Genomic DNA, 22,543 nt, shown 5'->3' with positions numbered 1-22,543 from the left:
GCAGTGACATTAACTTGAAACACAGTCACTTTCAAAACCTGAGGTTACCACAGTTAGCAGTTTCTCCACCCACCTGCCCTTTGGCCACCCTGCCAAATTGTGGATTTACAATCCCATTTTCCTGTCTTTTAAATGTTCTTCTCTCTGCTGTTGCTCCGTGGAAGTCATGCGAGCGAGATGGAATGAAATGGACTATTTGTTCTTACACTGAGGGGAGGTGCAAAAATGTTTGACTCCTCAAAATGCAGAATAAACGAGCTGAAGGGGAGAACAAAAACCTCTACTTTGCTCCACTTTACTTTGATTTTTAGCAAGCTTGGGAAGTATTGTTAATTGTAAAGGATCCAAAAAATTCAGACAGGAATGGGACGTTTAAGTCCATGGTCCATATCTCTTCCTCCTATACTGGAAACTCAACCCAAGAACTTTGTGCTAGTGCAAGAAATGAGCCAGAAACAGAAAGTAAAATTGAGATGAATCATTCTTTTTGCACTTGGCTCTCCTTTAAGAACATATTTCTGTGAAACAGATAAAGAACCCAGACTGAGAAAGCCTTTTTCGTGCAAGTGAAGGGGCTGATGGGAGCAAAGGTTTGCAGACTCAGATCTCTCCTTTGTAAAGATCTTCCAGTTTTGCTAATCCAAAGTGGAACTAAAACTCCAGGAAAGGATGTGATATTTATAAATAAGGTTTTCTGTCTTGGTTGTATCCTTTTTAGCACAGCATGGAAATAAAACCACACTCGAAACTAGCTTTTACATCAATTAAATACATTGTATCAGAGAGTGAGTCTGTACCTTCAAAAACAACATGAAGTCCTGTGGCACCTTATAGACCAACAGGTATTTTGGAGCATAAGATTTTGTGGGCATAGACCCGCTTTGTCATGCATCTGACCAAGCGGGTCTTTGCCCACGAAAGCTTATGCTCCAAAATACCTGTTAGTCCGTAAGGTGCCATAGGACTTCTTGTTGAATTAATTACATTGTATATGATGGGGACTGGAGTGGAAACCAATTAAATGGAAAATGTCACCATGACAGCCCAGAACTACAGGTCTGATCCACAGCCCACTGAAGCCAACAGAAAGATTCCCATGGATCTGTTTCCCACGCCCCAGAGGTAAGTTGATTTTTCAAAGCCTGCTTGCTGGAGATGACCTTCACAGGCAGGCTTGCTAACCTAGCGAGACAGGCTTTAAACTAGGTTCTCCAGGGGATGGTGACTTATGTCCTGCAGTAAGTGGGGCAGTGGAATAAGGGGAGGAGACACAAGAAGGATGCAATGGGGGAAACCTGATTCCCACTGAGAAACTAGTGCAGGGGTCTGCAACCAAAATAGCGAGAAGAGCCATTTTTTTCAAAGTCAGTTACCAAATCAATACTCCAAGAGCCGCAGGGCACATGGATACAAGACGGCCCTTAATAAAGAACGTCAAACTGGACTTTTTGACACCCCTGTTTTAAGAACTGCGCGCACACAGTGATTTGTATCAGGTAGAAAGTTTGTGTTACTTTCACCCCTGGGACGGGGAGCAAATGACGACAAGGAAAACGCTGCGCCTGGGGACAAGCTCTTAAGCAGGAAGGAGCAATGTTCGTACCAACCCTCCATGCCCTCCCCTTTTCCAGGCTCTGCCCCTCCTGGCCCCCAAACCTGCCCCCCATCCCCAGGATTAACCCCCATCAGCCCCAAACCCACCCATCCCCATCCCCACTGCTGAACACACACAAAGGCTCAGCCTTGGCATCCACTTGGCTTTTGTCGGCTGGGGCTCTAGGAAACGCACTGTTTACTGCTTCCCCACAGCCGTTATCTCTTCTGCTCAGGCTCACGGGTGAGAGAAGCTTGTCCAAATGCACACAGGACGAGCTCTTGTGGCTGGTGGGATGCTCAGGGCAGCAAGCGGCTTTTCCCAGCGTTCCTGGGATCCCCGAGGGTACGAGGACCAAGCCAGGCACTATCAAGCACTACTGTCTCTCTTTGGGTCATATCACGAGGTCCATATTTTTCCCCTCCTGGCAACGATCCCCGGGCTGGCACAGCCCCATGACCAGCACGAATCTATGGAAACTCCCCCAGGCCTTGCTAGAAACTGCTGAGCGCTCTCAGTCCCCACAGACCCTGAATCCCTGTCAGTCTTCCAAGGGAAACGGCCGGGTGCCCTGTCCTGGAGCCCAGGCTGGGCTCCTTTGTGTGTCTACGTCTCCAGCAGTTAGAGGGGACTGGCCCTTCCTTGCTACCCTCCCCTGCACACATGCCTCAGATTCTCTTGTCCTCTCTCCGCCCCTCAGCCAGTGGGCCAGGATTCCAAAGCCACCCTGCCCTGGTGGAACAGGCCACAGAGACACAAGGGTGAATATTTCTCTATCCTGGCGTCCCAGGGGTACAGGATGGCACAGACTTCAAGCACACCATCAGGAACTGGCAGCTAGTGTGTTTGTCACCTCAACAGGCTCCCTTGTGGGGCCCTGAGCGCTGAGTTTTTACCTCTTTGCTGGAGCATCAGCTCGTGTTTCCCAAGCAGAGCAACCAGCTTTGCCCTGGGAATACAAACCCCATTTCCTCTGATCCGCTGAACTCCTGTGCTGAGTATTCAGGAGCAGTAACCAGGCTCCAGGGAAGGGAGGGCCCAAGAGTGCAGGTAAAGCCGGGCACGACTGCCCCCCCCCCGCCTTTACTGCACACCCACATGGACTGGAGCAGGTGGTTAGTGTGTGGGGCTGGCACACAGTTCTCTCTAAACAGCCAACACCTCAGTGCCTGGGCACAGATCTCATCTGACTGGCATCCTGCCCTTTTGCTCCAGGCCTGGGTTCCCCAGGAGCAGGGCCCTCCAAATTCATGGTCCACCATCAGCCGATGTCACAGCCATAGGACTTTAAAAATCATAAATTTCCTGAGTTCAGCTACTGCAATCTGAAGTTTCAGGGTATTATGTAATTGTGGGGGTCCTGACCCAATTGGTGGGGGGGGCGTTTGTAAAGTTACAGTAAGGGAGTTTGCAGCACTGCTATGCTTACATCTGCGATGCTGCTGGCAGTGACGCTGCCTTCAGAGCTGGGCAGCTGGAGAGCAGCAGCTGCTGTCCAGGAGCTGAGCTCTAAAAGCAGAGCTGCCGCCAGCAGCAGCACAGAAGGAAGGTAAGCATGGTATAGTGGTGCCATCCTTATTACCGCACTGCAGCTGGCAGGGCACGACCTTCGGAGCTGGGCACCTGGCCAACAGCTCTCGCTCTCCAGCTGCCCAGCTCTGAACACGGGGCAAAAGTCAGGATGGGAGTATGACAATGCTCCTAAAATAAACCTGTGAGCCTCCTGCAACTCCCTTTTGCGGCAGTACCCCCCAGTTTGACAAATGCTGGGCTCCCTATGAAATCCACGGAGCATAAAGTGCACAAAAGATCAGATTTCATGGTCCATGACACGTTTTTGATGGCTGTGAATTTGGTAGGGCCCTACCTGTAAGCCACCCTGCCAATGGACTTCAGCCCTGGCATTCCCTGCTAGTCCCCTCCTAGCTCTACTAACGCATCACAGTCCCAGCAAGCCAATGCAATGCCTCTTGCCAGCCCTGGCTGGCTTGGCTACCAGCTGGTTTTGCACATGCAGAGCATATCCTCTGGCAGTATCTCCTGCTCCGCCCCCACCCAGGCACCCCGTGGGCATTTTAATCTGGGAGGCCAACCCTAATGTGTACAAAAAATTGGGTATTTCACGTGATGAACAACAGACTCGCCCTCCTCCTCTCTCCCCAGAGCAACCCTGCTGCCGGCCCTTGCCTAGGACTAGAGCATCTGGCTGTTTCTCATCCACTTTCTCCAGACATCATGCCCTGCTCTCTCCTCCAGCAATTCCTCTGACACCAGAGCAGAGGCTCCCCCTCCCCTTCCTCACCCAGGGATTAGGCTACAACCTCTGTCATGGCACCCCCCATGCTTTATGAAAATTGGCTTATGAATATGCATAACTCAAAGCCACTTTATGCAAAACAGACCATGAAACCTATCATTCAAGAGCCGGTGATCCCCTGAATGCATATATCTTGGTTTTGTGCCTTTATCTTTCTTGTACGTGTAGCTAGAAATATTTAGTGGAAATGTGGTTTATTAGGAAAAGCCATTAGTGATGCTTCAGGAACTTGATGGTTCAGTGATCAGGTCAGCAACCTGTGACTGGTTTTGGTTTTCCTGTAAGCCCAAACTGTGGTTGGTCCTAGAAAGGCAGGGCCCCATTTTGGATCTGGTATGTTTCCACTCAAGACATGAAAAATTTGCACTACATACAAAGAATTCCTGCTTTGGGCAAAGAGGATATTAAAGGGGGAACCAAAATCTAGGGAGCTGCCAGGTGCCAGGAGACCCCGCAGTTACTACCTAAGATGCCTGCTGGAAACATCTAAGACTGAAGGGGGCAGAGGGAAGATCAGACACAAGCTAGGAGGCTGCTAGGCTTGTGAAAGATATTATCAGAACAACTGTTAGGGTAAGAATTTGCACATCACGAGTTGCTTAGTGCATTAGAATTAGCTGGCATGTTTTGCTGGGGCTTAGTGACTTACTTTGATCTGAGGGTTTTCACTTGCAATCACTGAAATCCTACTTTTTATACTTACTTTTGTTTATCAGGCCAGTGTAAATAATTGTTACCGGGGGTCGTAACCCCTCTGCATCTCTCTCTGTCGTCGATACAGAGGGCAAACCTTTAAACTTCCTAAGTGTAAAACTTCCATACAGAGTAAAATGGATTTAGCTGGGATTTTGATTCTCTTTGGGGCTGTGTTCCTGGGAGTTGCCAAAGGTCTTATTGCTGAGTCCTCCCAGAGCTGAGCTGCTTCAGAATTTGCGTTGCTCGAGTGGGTGGCGGTAACCCTGACTCTATGCCTCGGCTGGGGAGACCAGAGCTTGTGGGATCCAATCGGTCACACTCCAGATAGCCCATCGCGGAGCAAAAGGGGGCATCCCAAGGACCCAGAATATGGTTCCCGAAGAGGAGGAAAGGCCAGGCTGTCCCCCTCTGTTCTCACCTGCATTACTGGTGTGTGCTGGCAGACAGACAGACACGGGTGGAGGGAGAGGAGACAGTCTCCCCTGCACGTGCCGCAGGGAACCAATCTGCTCTTATCTGTCGCATGCTGATCAAGGGGCACATAAGCTACGCACGGTCCTGGCCCCCAGTTCCTTGCAATTCCACGTTATCCCCCGAGCTCATAAAGGCTGGGGAGTGGTGAGAAGAGAAATCCCAGGGATGGGGTTTGCATTCGCTTTGCTGCCAGCGATCATGCGGCATTTAGTCCCTTGGACATAAGTGCTGCTCGGGGCAGGAGACAGCGCCCTGCCGGCAGTGCATGGCACCCGGCTTGTCAAGGCGGGAGGTGGAGGGGAGGAAAGGGAGGGCACCGTGTGCACAGAAAGTGGGATTAGGGGGCTGCTGGCGCTTCTGGGGGTGGCAGGAGATGCCCTGGCAGTTCGCTCACCAGGGAAAGCGACCAGACGGCTCTGCTCTGTGGGAGAGGGCCATACTCACCAAGCCAAGCCTCTCCTGGAGCTTCTGGAGGCCCTCGTTCGTATGGAAATGAGCCGTCTTCATGCCGTTGACCTCACTCAGCAGGTCCTGGAATAAAGTCATGGCCTGGAACAGACGCGGGGGAGGGAATTTAGGGCTAAAAGATCACCGAGGATACCAGAGTCAGGAAGCTCGGAGGGGCAGTGGGACCTTGCACATTGGGCAAGGAGCCATCCTGGCCGGCACAGCCACCGATTGGCTGCGTGGCCTAGGGCAAGGCACTTCCAGTCGGTCTCAGCTTCCTTAGCTTGAATAGGAGAATGTGACCCACCCCGGTGACTGAGTGAGCCAGGAGACACAGCCTCTCAGACAGGCTCTGGCTTCCCATGGCATGTAGGTGGTGGCGAGGGGCTCGCAGCTTCAGCAGGGGGGACCTGGGGCCATAAGCTTCCAGAGCACCAAAGCAGCTACACCAGAGCACCCTTCCCAACAGCGAGGTGGATGCCCGTAGGGGCTCTGCAAAGCCCCAGCTCCTCCTTTTACTTCCCCAGTAAATAAAGGCTGCGTTAAGCCTTGCAGCCCCAGGTGGACTGAGCTGGTGAAACCAACCGAAAGAGTTAAATGCCTGTTCTCCCCTCGACCCCCTGCCTCTGCCTCCCCTCAGCCAGTGCATTTTTAGCAGCCAGGGTGAACAGCAGCACATTGGGCACCTAACTAAGTATGAAGAGACCAAGTACAGACATGCCCTGAGGTCCGTGCCAGCACCCTGGCATGCGCGAGCGGTCACTGCTCATTAACCAGCCCGGCTGCCACATTGCTGCTTCAGCTTGGGCTCCGCAGATTTCTCCTTCTAGATTTGGGAACTACCCGACCCTTCTCCTGTGGCGCTATGTGCATGCCCACGCAGCATCCTTATCCTGTAGCTTTTGCCACAAATCTGCCCCGATGCACAGGTCAGGCCATTCAGGAGGCCACCTGGAGACCAGAGACCAGCTCCCAGGGAGCAGCCAGGGGATACTCTAGGTTTTTATTTAACATGACCCCCAAGGCAGGCCAGGCAAATGATTAAACATTTACAGCCTGCCCTGTTGGGTTGCAGGAACTGCTGCAAGAGTCTGGGAGCTGATCATGGCTCTGGGAAAGGGCTGTTTACCAGCCACAGAAATGGCTATTTGCCTTGCCAGAGGAGCTGCATTTTCCTACACGAAGAGGGGGATAATTCAGCTGGAACCTGCTTTATTCTCACAGCTCTGCTCTCCCCCTACTGCTGCTGCCACTGCTCCAGCACTGGAGGCCTTCTCTGGGCACCAGGTTCCCTTCAACCCTGTTGGAGGGTTCCAAGACAGCCAGCTGTTCCAGCAGCACAGCTCGCTGGGCACGCACAAGTCCAGGCTGGCTGGTCTCCATGACAAGGTCTGTTCCTCATGCTGATCTCGAGCAGACAGCAACTGCTGAGGCTGCCCATTTCAGCCCATCGTCCCGCTAAGTGGGGTCAGCGTTGCCTTCCCCAGGCTGTGCAAGGCCTGTGACTCGCCTAAGTCATTGACATGGGGGTAAGTGCTGCTCGGCCCGCTGCAGAGGGAGAGCTGCATCTTCAGAACACATTCGGGAGTCCCCTCCGCCCCGGAGCAGTGCCTGGGTTTCGAGCACACAAGCGCAGGGGACGTACTAAAAACAAGCTACTTATTTGGCCTGGCAGGGAACAGAGAAAGGGAAGGTCACGGACGTGAGTCGTTACCCTTGCAGAGAGGCTGTTTGGACCAGGAGCACCCGCTTTAGGGCTAATGCTCACAGCTCGGCCAAGCAGGCAGGACCTAGGACCTGGGGGTGCCTGGCTCTGGGGGAGGGGGAGGGGGAGGGGGAGGGCACCGAGCCACATATTATATATTTATTTTAATCTATCTATCTATCATCATCGTCAACCGTGGGCTCAGCGCCCGTTAGTGTCTGATGCCTCCCTCACTATTTCCTTCCATCTTTCCCTGCCCAGTGCAGGGTGGCTTAGTTTCTGTAGACTAGCTCCGCACCAATCTACTAAATCATCCATCCATTCTCTGTGGGGTCTGCCTCTCCTGTTCAAACCGTCCACCATGCCGAATACCAGGGTCTTAACTTTTCATTTGTTGTTCATTCTGCAGCTATGCCCAAATAGCTGTAACTTGCATTGTATAACCTTCTGCAGCAGGTTCTCTTCCGGCTGTATCTTCCTATATAATTCCTCATTGGTGACCTTCTGCATCCATCCTGTTTTTGGGATCTTTCTATAACAACTCCTCTCGAACACCCATATCCCTCTCTCCGAATCTTTCATAATCACCCATGTCTCACATCCATGCAACAAGCTGCTGAATACGCGATTTCAGGACGCTCGGCTTTGTTCCTTAGCTAATCTCTTTGCTTTCCCAGAGCTTTTCCATGGCCTTCAAACTCACTCTTGCTTTCAGTATTCTAGCGGCTATGTACTTCTTTACCCATCTAGATACATAATATCATAGAATCATAGAACAATAGAGCTGGAAGAGACCTAAAAAAGCCATCAAGTCTAGCCCCCTGCTCTAGGCAGGACCAAACCCATCAGATCAGCCCAGCCAGGGCTTTGTCAAGCCGAGACTTAAACACCTCCAGGGATGGAGACTCCACCACTTCCCTGGGTAGACCATTGCAATGCTTCACCAAGGTGCTACATGGTTCTTTGCACTCTATGCTCATGGATCTTAGTCCCTCACTGGTTGGCTACCCCTGGCTTAAGGATAAGGCCAGGAAGCAGGGAGTGGAGTGAGGCTGGAGTGTGTCAGTTGCTTGCCCCCTTCCTGCCAAGCATCAGTACCTCTCCCCAGTTCCCCTCCTATCCCTCTGCCCCGCTTTGCAGGGACCTGCTCCCTCTCCTTCCATAGACTCCTTGTGCCAAAAGGCCTCAAAGCATTTCACTGCATTAGGGTGACCACACTGCCCTCTGGCAAATACGGGTCACTGGCCTCCGGGGATGGGGGGCTGCTCTCCTCTGTCAGGGCTCCTTGGCGATGGGGTGGCTGCCCCATGGTGAGGCATCCAGGATAGGGGTTCCACAGCCTCCTGATTGTTGGAGCAAGAGGATGGGGGCTCTATGACCTCCTGGCAGGGGTGTGCCAGGGAACGTGCACCCACTCCGAGACAGGGGTCCCTGACAGTGTGGGCTGCTGCATCAGGGAACAGAGCAGCTGCACCATGGAGGAGCTGCCCCCTAGCAGTTGCTGTTTCACCGAGGTGCAGGATGTCAGGAGACAAGGCAGCTGTCCTGAGGAGGACATCTGATGATGTGAGTCTTTGCTCACGAAAGCTCACGCTCAAAACTTTTCTGTTAGTCTATAAGGGGCCACAGGACCCTTCGTTGCTGTCCTGAGGAGGGGCTCCCTGAGTGCAGAAGCTGCCTCCCCTAGGTGTGGGGCACCAGGGAGTGAGACAGCTGCCCCATTGCGGAGCTGACTGGCAGCAGGGCTTGCTGCTGTGGGGTGCTGGGGAATGGGGCAGCTGCCCTATGGAGGAGTTCCTCAGCAGCAGAGGCTGCTGCCCCAAGACACCAGGTGCTGGGGAACAGGTGCCCTGAAAAATATGGGACCATTTGCCCGTTTTCTTAAAAAAAAACAGGACACCTGGGAGACAGCTTAACTAAGGGATTGTCCTGGGAAAAACAGGATGGATGGTCACCCTCCACTATGTGCATTTCAACGACCTGTGAATCAGGTAAGTGATATTACCCACAGGTTCTGGATGGGGAACCAGACGCCCAGAGCAGCAAAGGGCTGGAATTTCAGAGCTGCTGAGAAGCCATGACTCACACTGAAGTGCGTGAAGCTGCAGGTGCTCAGCATTTTCTAGAGCACAAAGTCCTTGAAGAGTTGCTAGAGATCACATAGGAAGAGCGGAGCAGAGCAGAAAACAGAGCACACAGATCCCACCTCCCAGCACCACCCCTTAAAAAAGTACAGTGCAACCGACAAATCAGGCTTGACAAGCCAGGGAGGGAACAATCGTACTGGGTCTCCAAATGCAGGGAGGGGCGGCAACACGGTTAATCTCTGTGTGAATAAAGAAATGGGAGGGATGGGACCACAAAAATCTCTTGACGGCCTGAGCATAATTTAATAACAGCTCCTGTGTCAACACTGTCTAGTCTACCCAAAGTCTGCACGGGCTTTACATTCCCCAGACTGGAGACCAGATGAATGAAAACAAGAATACAGCCTTTGTTAAAGCTCCGGCATAAGCTGGATGAGCAACCCCCGATTGTCCCCATCCGTCGCATTAATTGGACAACGGCAAGCAAGACTTCTTGCAACCTGAGAGAAATCAGTGCGGAGATGTTCTTGCAAAATTCATGCAACAAGTCACAGCTGTAATAAGAACTGTGTGACACCTGGTCATGGTTTTCGCATTATCCAGCTTTGAAAATACATCCCAGATCAATCCCCTTAACAACATGCAATGTAAATAACGCTGGATGAGCCGTAAAAAAAGGTAATGGAAGCTGGCCCCAGGGATTCAGAGAATATTCCCCTTCTTACAGTTCAGCTCTAATCCTAATTAACACAGTTGAGAGTCTTATAAAGGCTGATTGCCACATGAGAGACAAGACGGAGAGCTAATACATTTTACTGGACCGATGTTTGTTGGTGAAAGCGAAGGTTCCTAGCAGCACAAAGCTCTGTGTGTCTTTCATACACCCACAAAGCTCTCAATGGCCATGACTTTAACCCCTAATTTACTGCGGTTTTGGACAAATTTGGAGTCTTGTTGCTTGGTGTTTAATATAAATAATTTCCAGTAAGAAATAAAATACCACTATCAAGCTCTTACACAGAACCAGGGGATGGTACAAATGCCATCTAAGGATTTTAAAACAGACCAACCACTTTTTTCTCTGGATTCTTTGGAAGGGTGGATATTCACCAGTTTTCTCAGTGAGGAAGTTAGGGCACAAAGGATAAAGCGACTTGCCCAAAGTTGCACAGCAAGTCATGGCAGAGAGAGGGCTACAGTGAGTATCTCGTCATTCTCAGATATGGGAGGGCCCCACTGGCTGAGTTGCTACTTCACAATTTAAGGCAGGGAAAGATTTACCTGGGAGATGCCATTCTCATTAGCTTCTATCTTCTTCTTCATCTGCATCATTTGCCACATGTCAGCCACCGTAGATCCATTTGGAGAGCCGCTCTTGGTCCTCTCCAGTAAGTCTGTCCCAGAAGGCAATTTTTCCAGGGCAGCCATTTGCTTCTCAAGCCCTTGAACCTGTTCCCCTATGCCATGGACCTGAGATTTCACCCCCTCCACCTGAGCCTCCACATCATGCACGTGAGCCGTCATCCCGACCACCTGTGCCTCCACCCCAATGACCTTCTTTTCTAAGTCTGCATAGGGAGAGTCTTCTGCCTCATCGCTCCGCTGCTTTGTCTCTTTCTCCAGCAGAGGCACAGCTTCCAGGGGCTTAGGGGTCTCTTCACACATCTCCGCTTTGACATCCTGGAGGTTGAGTTGCTTAATGATGGCATGGAGCAAAGCGTGGAGGGCGTTAAAATTAACCACTCCGGTCTCTGGTGTCCCTATGGAGAGGTCAGCTAATTCCGCCAAGCTAACGAGAGCCATTTCGCCCTGACTTTAACTTCTGTCCTGTGTCGGAGCCCGTTACTGTCTCATGCAAATATAAAGCTATTAGTTTTTTTTTCCCCCAAAATAGATACAATAACTGCAGCTCTAGGACTCAGAAAAGTTTCTCTCCTTTACCCTGTGAGTAACTAAGCACCAAGTTACTATCAGTCCCAGCTGCACCCTCCATCCAACTCCTTCTCCTTCCAGGGCCTTTTCCACCAGCCTGTCAACAGTTCTGTACGTACTGATTTCAGTGTCCCTCGCCCCGCCTAGGCCTGGCCCCGGCCCTCCCTCTTCGGCTGATGCACCTGCCTCCCTCGCCTGCCTATGGCCAGAGGCAGGGCTCAGGCTGCGGGCAGAGCCAGCTGCACTGGGACACACCAGCCCCTCTGGCGCAGACCCGCCCCTTCCGCCCTTCCATTGGCCAGCTAAATCCCCGCCCCGCCGCCGGAATGGTCACAGAGCCTGCCACGTGCCTTTGTTTACATCAGCGGCCTCTGCCGGCGACATTGTAGCGGCCAGTTGCTAGGCAGGGACGCAGCGCCCCCTCGACGTTCCGTGGCTCATTGCGCCTGGGGAAATAGTCCCAGGCCTCACCACCCCCCTGCAGGGGCGCACGCTCTTCCAGGCGCAGCTGAAGGGCGGGGACAGGGTCTGGGTGGTGCGGCCGCCGCTCACCACGCACACGTGGGCGACCGGCGGTGAGCTGAGCAAGGGGCGGAGGCGGGACCACGTGGGGCTGCAGCGTCTCCTTCAGGGACACCCCGTCCCCTCAGGGCCAGCCTTAGCCCCGCCCCCCACCACACAGGCGCGCGAGTAATTATCACTACAGTAATTTAAAACAGAGATCCGGGGGTTTTGGTTTCTTCCGGTGCCGCAGAGCTGCAGCTGACCTCAGTATTGCCGCATGCAACAAAAATCTTTCCCTCTAATTTTTCCACCCCTGTGCAGAACCCTGGCCAGGAGTTGCTTTGAATGGGGCTTGGCTGTCCCCCAGCAGCTCCTGCAGGGAATGGCAAGTGGTTCCTCACACTGGCCCCAGCTGCAGGCATCACCCCCACCCCTTCCCTTCCCTATGTTCCCCACTCCTGGCCCCTAGGAGCCCAGGCACAGCCTGAGCCCCTGAATGCACTCCTGCACTCCAACTGCCCCCCCAGAACCTGCACCCAACACCTCAGCCCCAGGTTCGGCTCAGAGCCCTTTCCACATTTTTAACCCCTCAACCCAAGATCAGAGCCGGAACATCCCTGTGTCTCAACTCCTTGAGACGCTCAGGCTGGAGAAGAGAGACCAGGAGTGAGCAGGGAAGGGGTGCAGGGAGTGGGAAGGAGACAGCAGAGTGTTTAGGTTGGAGGTAGATCCTAGACTGCACAAATTCAAAAAGCCATATGCTGAAATGATATAAAGGCATCATTTCATTCAGTGCTGCAGGTTAGTTGCCTCTGCACTGGAACACAACAGCTGTCTAGAAGTGCAGAGCATGTCACGACAGCACGTACAGACAGTAACCGGCTCTATTTGAAAGCACAGACTATGTGGTAAATAGATTGGGATCACTACAATTAGAATCTGGCCAGGACAGCCAGGTCAACACCATCACTCTTGAGTTAAACCATGACATCCCTCCAGCACGGCAAGGGCTGTTACCAGAGCTGGAAAAAGTGCCCCAGAAGTTACTTGAGTAAAAATACAGCTGCCCTTTTTTGGGGGTGAGGGTGTGCTTAAGTACAAGTCATCAGCACCACTTCTGGGAAACTACTTGAGTAAAAGTACACACAGGCATCACATCTTGGTTATAGTCAAGTAATCAGAAGTGAAAGCAGTCACGCTTTTACTCAAGTATCTCTTCGGGTGTTTTTTTTCCACCTGTTACCTTCCATAGTGTTCTGTACAATCCATAATTTGGCATCATTTTTAGGAAAGTGCCCCTAACCTCAGTCAGGAGTAGAGTTCCTCCACCTGTATCCCAAACACAACTTTCTCTGACACAATGTTCTCCCCCCGCCCCCCCAACGGGAATCCTCCAGGGGCAGAGGCCCTGTTCTTGTACTGCTAGAAGTCTGGAAAAGTTTGTGTGGACTTTGCTTTGCTCAGGTCCTTCCCCTGCAAGGCTGGATAGTGTAGTTCAGTTTCTGCCAGGGGGGCTGTTCTCCTGGACTGTGAGAATTATGCATTTAGTGATGTGATGGGAAAAATATGTTCAGAGACATTCCAACTATTCGCTGGGCTCCAATCCCACTTGTCATTTACACCTTATGACAGTTGTCCGTGAGTCGTCATCCCTTTGGGTTGCTATGCAAGAATGAGGCGGACAGGAATGCTGTGACAGGATGTGTTTTTATAACCACTCCACCCAGGAGCAGTTAGTTTGTGCGCACACGGATTAACAGAGCAGCTGTCAAATATCAATAGGAAAGGGAGTTCATTGTTAGTTTTCCCTATGACTAGAAACCACTAGCTTCAACACCCCATAACACATGCAGAGATTTGTGTAACGTGCACAAACAGTCCCACGCGCAGAGTATTAGGAAACAAATGCAAAACAAACATTCTGGCTCTACTGCGCACACAAAAAAAACCCAGCCAGATTTCTAGCTTAAGGAATTCCTCTGAATAAAGGTTTTACACATAAGAAACACCCCAAATCATATTTCCATCTTGCATCAAGGCCCTACAGGCTGAGATAGGTCCCAGGTGGATTATTATTTTCAATGCATTTAAAAAAACAGAGTCAGTGGTTTTTTATCAGGACAGAGCCACAATGTCCAGCAGATGTCAGTACAGCACATGAAACAGAAAATGTCACCCTCTGTCAGGCTACATTCCATGACGAGAAGCACTTTAAACCCACCCCATCTTCTATTGCAAGGCAACATTTACTTCTGGCAGCTGCTCTCCTGTAGCCCTCCCAGAACAGACAGGGCAGGGAATACAGTAACTTGTGTTTGCTGCTGTTCTAACCAGACTGGTCATCAGTAGCACAGAACAGGAAACAAACATCCTTCTACAAATGAGACTGCCTTAAGGGTATTTAAAATTAAAAATCAAGCCAACCAAAAGCTGAAGTTTAGTGGAGAGCATGTGTGTGAGGGGGCAAAACCCACAGGCAGGCTTATAACAGCCTGAGTCCAAACCTGCCATGTGGAGATCACTTCTACCACTGCAACTTTACTAGGTTCAAGCATTTCATCTGAATTCCACAGTTTCAGCGGGTATACAGCCCCCACGATAAGGGGATCAGAGCACCACTATGTTAATGAATTGGTTCTAACAGCACTCACAGGTAAGAAAAATCCCTATTTTACCAAAGGGGAATGGAGGCACAGGGGTTAAGTGTCTTACCCAAGACCACAAATCCTAGTGTAGGATCCTAAACTTGAGAGTGAGTGAGTCTTTCCTTCTTTTAATCTGCTTGACAGAAGTTTTAGGGGCAGGGACCACATAAAACAGCAGTGACTCAGGGTTTTCACACAGGGAAAGTGCCCCAAGCAGGTCTCCTTGCGCACACTGGGAGGATAGCACTACATATATACCACCATGCTGGAAAGCAGTGCCTTCTGGCTTTTATGATTTATGCTGTCCTTAAAAAGGTAGTTTTTAAGCATTGCTGTTTGTAGAAAACCTTGCAGCCAGCCAGCAGCCAGTCCCCTTCCTGAGATGGCAGCCAACGTGCCCAGAAGGTGCGACTGATTTCAGATGTCTTTTTCTGAGCTTTACCTTGTGCTAAATCACGCTCAGAAGTGGTGTTTTCTTCTGCCCATCGAAGGGAACAGTCAGAATCATCTTCCAAGCAACAGATTTGCAGGCAACTGCAAAGTCTCCAAACTGCCTTTGGGTAGCTAGGCAGGCAAAAGCTGAATTATTGGCACAGCTGGTCATGCTCCTCCCATTACCTCATCCTCCCACGCCCACCCACCTACATTTGTTTCCTGCACCTGTGGCATTTTGTCATTATCCAAGTCATAAGAATTCTAGGACAGCCTTTTAACTACCTACACGGTGCCTAACCCAAGACCACAACTCCGGCCTGAGGCCTCTCAGGGCACTTATTTATAGAAATGCCATGTAAAAAAACCACACACACACACACACGCCGGCCTGCCCCCTAGAAGACATTACTTCTGTAGCTTAATGCAATAATTTGAACATCAACTTCACCCTCAGTTTTAGGAAAAACAAGTGCTCAGGGACGACGAGCAGAGATGACATAGATACTGATTCTGTCACCTTTCCAAAAAAATCGGACTCTGTTCCAGGCATTGCTATTGCCTATACAAAACTGAAGATAAGCCAAATTTCCTCCCCCACATTTTCAGGCTCCCCACTTACACACACTGCAGAGGTGACAGGGGAACACTCCAGGCAGGCACCTCAGTCAGAGAAAAACCCTTTTGTAACAGAAGAATTACTGCAGCGATATCCTTCTCTCCTCTCCTCTCCTCTCCCCCATGGTCTTGGTATTTGCTTGGCTTCTGAACTGGAATTTCTCAAGGGTGATCATTAGCAGGAGAGCGCAATACCCACTCTTGTTCAGAGAAAGCACACGTTCTGTCCCCTCCCCCAGCCCTCTAAAAATGGAAAAAGCTTAAGGCTCCTAAACCAGGAGTGCTGACAAATGCCAGATCATGGTGTATCACCAGGAAGCCCTCCAGGGGCTGGGGGAGTTACACAAGCCTTAGCACAAACATCCAGTATGAACCACATGCATTGACCCTGAGTTATTGTTTCCTGCATATTATCTATGGAAATTACTCAAAGTCACACGCTTTTCCAATAGACATACAGGCATGGGAAAGGCTTACTGCTAGCAACCGAATCAAAATTAAGTTGCGTAAGTGGCTGTCAACTTTAATCTACTCCAAAGAAGCCACTCGGGGCCCTTTCCCCATATAGCTTCTGCTTTAAAAGTTTAAGAGTTTAGCCCCTGGGGTAAATAACTCTTAGAGCCAATCTACACAATAATCGCACAGTCAAACAGGGAGTGAACCTACAGGAAGCAGAAACCTATGGCAGCAAGCCTCAGAGATGAGTCCCCAGCTCACATGATGCTTCTCAGCACCAATGAGTCTATATAGCTATTTTTAACACCTAGAGTGCATAGCCCCCGGCTCAGACTTGCTGCCGCAGGTTTCTGCTTGCCATGCTGCTGTATGTGGGCCTTGTTCTGCAATCCATTATACGTACTGAATTTTTGAGCGGTCCCTGCTCAAATCAAATGAACTACTGCTTAACACTACTCAGTGCTGAGAGTTTGAAATCATGCTCTCATGACTCTGCCAGGCTGATCTGCATGGACACAAATAGTAATTGTAATTAGCAGCTTTTGTGAGAGACAAGGAAGAGAGCAAACCCTGAAATGCAACTGTCCCTACTGTCTCCCCTGCAGTAGAGGTGAGTTTGTGTCTTGGGCAAATCATCCAGCATTAAAATAAAATTGACTGGTTTGAGATTAAAATCTCATGCAGGGTTCTTTGCTCTAGGTCAAAAATAAAAGCCATGACCACAATAAAGTTATTTATAAATTATTTTAGTCATCTGAAATCTCCACAAGCATTACACCTGCTAGCACAGATGACAACACAGGCACCATCTGCAAGGAGGGCAGTATGATTCTTTGCAGAACCACAAAACATAGCAAATACTTTCCACCCTAAGGGATTAAACAAAGTTGGCTGGACTTGGAGCATGTAGAGGATCAGACATCTGTTATCATAACATTTAGCATACTATTATTAATATATATTCAGTAGTATATGTTACAGTCTTCCTGCATTTCATCTGTTTTGCCTTTTAAGAGTCATCTGTTATTCTGCATGATGGAGCTTCAAAAGGAACAGCAGCTCAAGGGAGTTTTTAACGGCATTACAGTGTCATAGGCACCCAAACCTTATGGTGATCATAAGCTTTTTGCCTCATGGAACTAAAGATTAAGAAATGTGCAATGGAACCAAACTATACATATTTGGCAAGCTTGTGTCTGGCCATTGGGATATTTTGTAATAAATTTCAGAGAAAAGCTTAACCGTGAATGTAGAGTTTATTAGCATCCATACCAAGAGCTTCTCTATGGCTTTCTAACAGACAGTCATGAGGGCACTTTTTCAAAAGAAATTAACAGTGTACTCTTGGACTAGCAGATTTCATGAATACTGTACACATATGCCAACCACACAGCTGTCTTCATTCTACCCTGGACAGGAAATATGTATGAACTTCAATATATCTGCAAGAAAATGGTGCCCTAGGGCCACAGTGTCCAATACATTTGCCATTAGGCGAACAGGATACTGCGTTGTGGTGAATACGTGAGTGGCCAACCTGCAGCTCTTGAGCCGCATGCGGCTCTTGGAGCCTTTAAATGTGGCTCCTCCCGAGAGCTGCACCCGGGGAGCGCCACCCACTCACTGTGCATGTGCCCCACTGCTTGGTGGGAGAAGCACACAGTGGCCCCAGCTGCTCTGGTGAGTAGCCAGCATTGAATTAGAACAGGGGGGTTGGGAATGCCTGGCTCTGAAGGAGGGGGAGGGCATTTATTTAAAGGCGCGGGGGGGGGGGGGGGGGGAGGAGACTAGGAGTGCCTGGCTCTGGGGGAGGGAGAAGCATTTATTTAGATGATTATTTAATAATATAATCGGTTGAATATGGAAAGATGACAACCACAAGTGTGGCAATTTTGAATCCCTATTGGACACCGCTGCTGGGCTTTCATTACCTTCCCGTGTCTTTTACTAACTTCAATAAAGACTACAAAGTTTAAGAATAGTGGTACAGCAACTTGCACACTGAATTGCTCTATGTGAAAAGGCTCTCCTTCCTCACAGATTACCAGACTACAACCCTCAGGGAGAATAGGGCAGAAGGAGACATTTATAAGCCACCAAGACTATTTTGAAAGCTTGAATGTAGGAGATAAGAGGCTCAGTTTATACTTCTTCCTCTGCAATACTGTGCAATTTAAACAGAGTTTCTCCCTTCCTTTGAGGCATCAAACAAGAGCATGAAGGGTCTTCACTCTTCCTACAGCTTCAGCTGAGGGTGGTTTCAGGAAAAAAAAAAGATGCTAAACACATTACTAAGTGGACTTTTAGGGACTCCATGACATCCTGTGAAGTAACAAGCCATGTCAACCTGGTAAAATGTAGGAGGGGAACATAAATGCAGATACTTTACACACGCTGCTAAATAATTTTCAAAAGTAAAATACTGAGAATCCTGGGGAGACTGTTTAGATTAGAACCTGAGTGATCTATCAGCAAATAGAAATAAATGGTAACTTTTTCCCCCTTCTTAAAAATTAGCTCTCAAAGTAATGTCATTACATTACTTTTTAGATCATTAACCTCTCACTCCAGTCATGCACTCTCAGCCCAGATAATTTCCGAGAAAGGTGGCAGATGGTGGATTTTGACAAGAATAGACCAATTTGCTGTTTTAACACCAACAAAACCATTTACATTTTTCAGAAATTAAAAGCAATACTTTTAGATCCCCTGTTTTGGTTTTAAATATCAGGGTTGAGTTAGAGAAAAAACAACGGACATTGGAGGGGAATTAAGGTGACATGGGCGCACAGACCAAGACTCTGAATGATACCACTGCTAAATAAGACATATCCTGCAAGGCCCCTTTAATCCTCAACTCTGATAACCTGCAAAGCCATAAAGACAGTCAAATCTAAATGGCAAAGGAAACTGCCACGTGAGATGCCTTCATCTAAAAAAAGTTGACAGCACACCTTGTAATGATGGCAGCCACAAGGACTGGATTCCATAAAAAAGACTAAGCTCGATGCTAAGACACTTGTAGGTCCTGCAGATGCTTTCATGTAGCTGTTCTAATGCATTTTAATCCCGATTTGCACTCTCTCTCATTGCGGTTCTGGGTCTTATGAGCACAGACAGCAAACTGGGCCTAACCGGTTGAGGATTTTGTGATATGAACAATTTAGGAGTATCACCCAACCAAATTCATTCTGATTTGTGTCCCAGGGCAATATTTAAGCAGAGGTTAATCTAGAATGAGAGCATAGCTGATGGATGAACTTGATGACTTCACCCAGGGTAGAGTCTACTTTAAAGTAGTTAAAAGGGGTTCTGGGACAGCAAGATTTCATGTTTGTAAAATTGGATATCACTGTGAACATTTATAACTAAGAACAAGGGGACGCAAGTATTTCTGATTTCTTCACGTACATGCTGCAGTCAGACCCTTCAATAATACTTAAAGTACAGTGCCATATTAAAATACAAAGGTCAGCAGTCCCAAGGAGCCACATAGTCATAGCAATGAAATATAGTTGTCAGTTTTTCTAATACTTAGTGAATCTACTCATTACATTAAGAACACTCCGGTATATTGCTTACAAGAAGGTTCAGTTTAGCAGCTGAATTCCAGAGAGAAGACAAGGTGCTCCTGTATCCATAGTTCTATTCATGCTCAGTAAGCTTTGAGACAGGAGGCCAGTTCTATGACATGCACTTCATTCTACTGAGGACCTTTTGTTTGCGGAACATCAAGGCTCTTCCTGGACTCTCCGCATCAACATATGCTCTTTGACACGGTTTGAATTTGTTGTACATTGAAGTGGGCGTGAATATCTAGGTAGAAGGTGAAGGGCACAAAATACTATAAATCAACCCCTGCTGGGCAAAACAATCACTCAGTCTGTACTGTCTTCTCCCAAACAACCTCAAACTATTGGTCACAGAGCCAAGTGGAAAAAATATTCTGTTTTAGTGAAGTGCATAGTTAACTGTCCTAAACGGCAGGTATCTTTGGAATATGCCCTTATTCCAGCTCAGCAAAACCCATCACAATTCATTAGAATTGCTTTCCCAGCCATATGCTCCCTGCCAACAGCAAAGGATATTTGTCACTTGGGAAAAAAGCAAGCAATAAGGCCTCTCTCTCCCTCCCTCTGAAGGCTCGAGTTCAACGAGCATTTCAGAAAACAGGTTGAAAGCATCTACATTCTCTTACACTTTACAAGGCTGCCCCCATGAATGTGTTTAACATATTTATAATAAAAGACCAGAATGGCAGCAGACCACAGGAAAAAGGTCCAAAATAAAATCCTATACTTTTTAGTTACTTGAACATTAGAGTTTCAGACCGTACAGTCACATTCGAGGCAGATTTGCAAAATTTACCCCATGGAATTCCGCAAGCGCATATCAATCCCAGGCAACTTCTGAGCCAACAGCCAAAAAACAAAAACCACAGATTGTGCTTAGTTTCCAATGCAGACAAATGTTCCAGCAGGGATCACACTCTTGTCACATGCCACTGAGTTATGACAAGAATCCAAGGCTCTAGAGATAAAGGTTGATATGTTCTACTACTATGCTCCCACTCCTGCAAGTGAGAATAATATATTTAGCTATTACAACATTCTACACATCTAATTTAAGGATTTAGCTGCCACGGGGGGTCACTCTCGGCTGTCGGCGTTAAGTGTACTTACAACCAATATAATTTCATAAAAATAAACCAATGCTAAACAAATGAAATTAGAAAAGGCTACAGGAATTGGCACGGGGTATTCTGCATATCAGCTCTACAGGCAGTACCCTACCTTGCCCAGGCAGCTTAATTGAAGTGTTCCCTTCTGTACTCTATTGTCAATTCATAGACTAGAAGCAGCATGAAAACCATTACTCCGTCAGTCCATTGGCAGCAACAATACTTAGTTTCCCCTCACATGAGGCTATAGCTCTGTTTTATAGGATAGTGTCTACCTCTCAAATAGCTTCCAGGCAACTTTTACTTACTTAATTCACAGCCTCTCCATTTCCTGATCATAAACTATCCTCCCTGTAAGAGCTGAACAGAAGAGGCTGCAGGAATGAAGTCTGGTCAATTTTACTTTTGTTATTCAATCTCATGGCTTCAGTCTTTAATCACCTTAAACCCTCCCCTAGCAGAAGAAACAGTTGTGTTATATCTGTGATTTATGGCATTGCCTTTTCATGCACGTTTCCTTCTCCCTTCCCTTCAGGAAGCCCGGAACACGGACAATATTGTAATTTAGTCATCCACGGTGATGTTGCGGAACAGATAAGCCATGGACTCCCCATTGTGGATTCGACGGATGGCTTCAGAAAGGATCAAACTGATATCCACTGTCTTTATCTTGGGGCACTGCAGCTTCTGAACTTCATGAGGAACTGTGTTGGTCACTACCACCTACAGAGAGACAGTAAGGGAAGAATATTACAAGTGCTGCCACCTACCAAAGAATAACACTGAAAACTTTGTATCTGAAGTTTCTCTGAATCTGAAGAAGTGGATCTTACCCACAAAAATCTCATTATCTAATAAATGTTAGTCTTTAAGGTGCTATGGGATGGCTTGGTTTTTTGATGCTCCAGACTAATACAGTTACCCCTCTCTGAGGCTGTATCTCTAGGCTGTTAGAGGACTCAGGGTAAGCATAAGTATCGCTAATATTACATGACTGAAATGACTGATCATTTGAAGAAGGGATAAACAACAACGTTCTGCATGAAAAATGAACTACATTTGGGACACTGGAGAAAATGGCATAAGACAGACAGAAGTGAAGGACTTTCGCTTATGCCCTACACGCCAGTGGGTGGAACAGGCTTTAACTAACTAATGAAGCTCCTCTAGGTGGACTAGCAAGTCTGATTACATCGTAAGTTCTTGCCCACTTGAAAGTGGCATATCTTATTGTTTGATCCAATAATGCCACACAAAGGCCATGAACAGGCAGGAGAAGCAGAGAAAAGAAAATCAAAGGGCTGTATTGCAGGAACATGTGTTTGCTAAAGAAAAGTGTCCATGTGAATGGTTTTGCTAGAGGACAGCAATGAACAGACATAATTGCAGCTCACTGTACTAATAAAACAGGTGAAATCTACCCTTTTTGGACAAGTGTTGTGATTAAAACAAAACGCCATAAAATTCAGAGAGGGTTTGTTTCCTACAAAGAGTCTCTCTTCCTGAGTGTTTGTTGACAATAGCTCCTTTACTAAGGCAATTCAGCATAATTTCCAAATGTTGGTTGTGCTTTAGTTACTCCATCTAAACCTGTACTAGTAAGTTTGTGCGTAGATGTGAAATCTACGGAGGACAACCTCTTAATAGGCCTTACGCCTCCGAACTAAATGAGACTGTCTATTCTCACCTTCTAAAAATAGATAAGAGCCCATTTTTGATAACTATATTAGAAGACTCATTTAATGTTCTCATTCTCCTCACTCCTGGGTCTTTCTTGTCACCTAGCAAAGACCAGCATTATTTTCTTCTCTTCAGTGTATGTAAATTTGGTGAATTGTTTCACTTACTGAAAAATGAACATCGGTCTCAGCTAAAAGCTATTCAGTGCAGTTAAAGGGTGAACTTAACCCAAATATAAAGCTTTGGGATTTCCCAAACCTAGACCCACTCAGAAC

At 48.2% G+C, this 22,543-nt stretch overlaps 2 protein-coding genes across 11 annotated transcripts in view; both read right to left on the bottom strand.

The window, feature by feature from the left end:
• QRICH2 (glutamine rich 2) overlaps positions 1-15,591 on the bottom strand; it is a 77,658-nt gene extending 62,067 nt beyond the window's left edge. For 3 of the 8 annotated variants that reach the window (XR_012648280.1, XM_075014876.1, XM_075014878.1), the window contains exons 1-2: positions 10,602-11,485; positions 5,526-5,630 (exon numbers count right to left, since the gene is read on the bottom strand). Coding sequence is in view for 6 of the 8 variants with exons in the window: in XM_075014876.1 (XP_074870977.1) it covers positions 5,526-5,630; positions 10,602-11,123 (627 nt within the window). In the remaining 2 variants the exon portion in view is untranslated. Of the gene's footprint in view, positions 1-5,525; positions 5,631-10,601; positions 11,492-15,455 lie in introns of those variants that run through there. The other 5 variants (XR_012648281.1, XM_075014881.1, XM_075014880.1 and 2 more) reach the window with 4 other exon arrangements.
• Positions 13,447-22,543, bottom strand: part of PRPSAP1 (phosphoribosyl pyrophosphate synthetase associated protein 1) — a 52,756-nt gene continuing 43,659 nt past the window's right edge. For all 3 annotated transcript variants that reach the window (XM_075014891.1, XM_075014890.1, XM_075014889.1), the window contains one exon: positions 13,447-21,311. In XM_075014891.1, the coding sequence (XP_074870992.1) occupies positions 21,153-21,311 (159 nt within the window). In that variant the 3' untranslated portion in view covers positions 13,447-21,152. The remainder of the gene's footprint in view (positions 21,312-22,543) is intronic.

The sequence above is a fragment of the Carettochelys insculpta genome, chromosome 20 (assembly GCF_033958435.1).
Source record: "Carettochelys insculpta isolate YL-2023 chromosome 20, ASM3395843v1, whole genome shotgun sequence".
Classification (NCBI taxonomy): domain Eukaryota; kingdom Metazoa; phylum Chordata; order Testudines; family Carettochelyidae; genus Carettochelys; species Carettochelys insculpta.
This window is presented reverse-complemented; position numbering and strand designations above follow the sequence as displayed.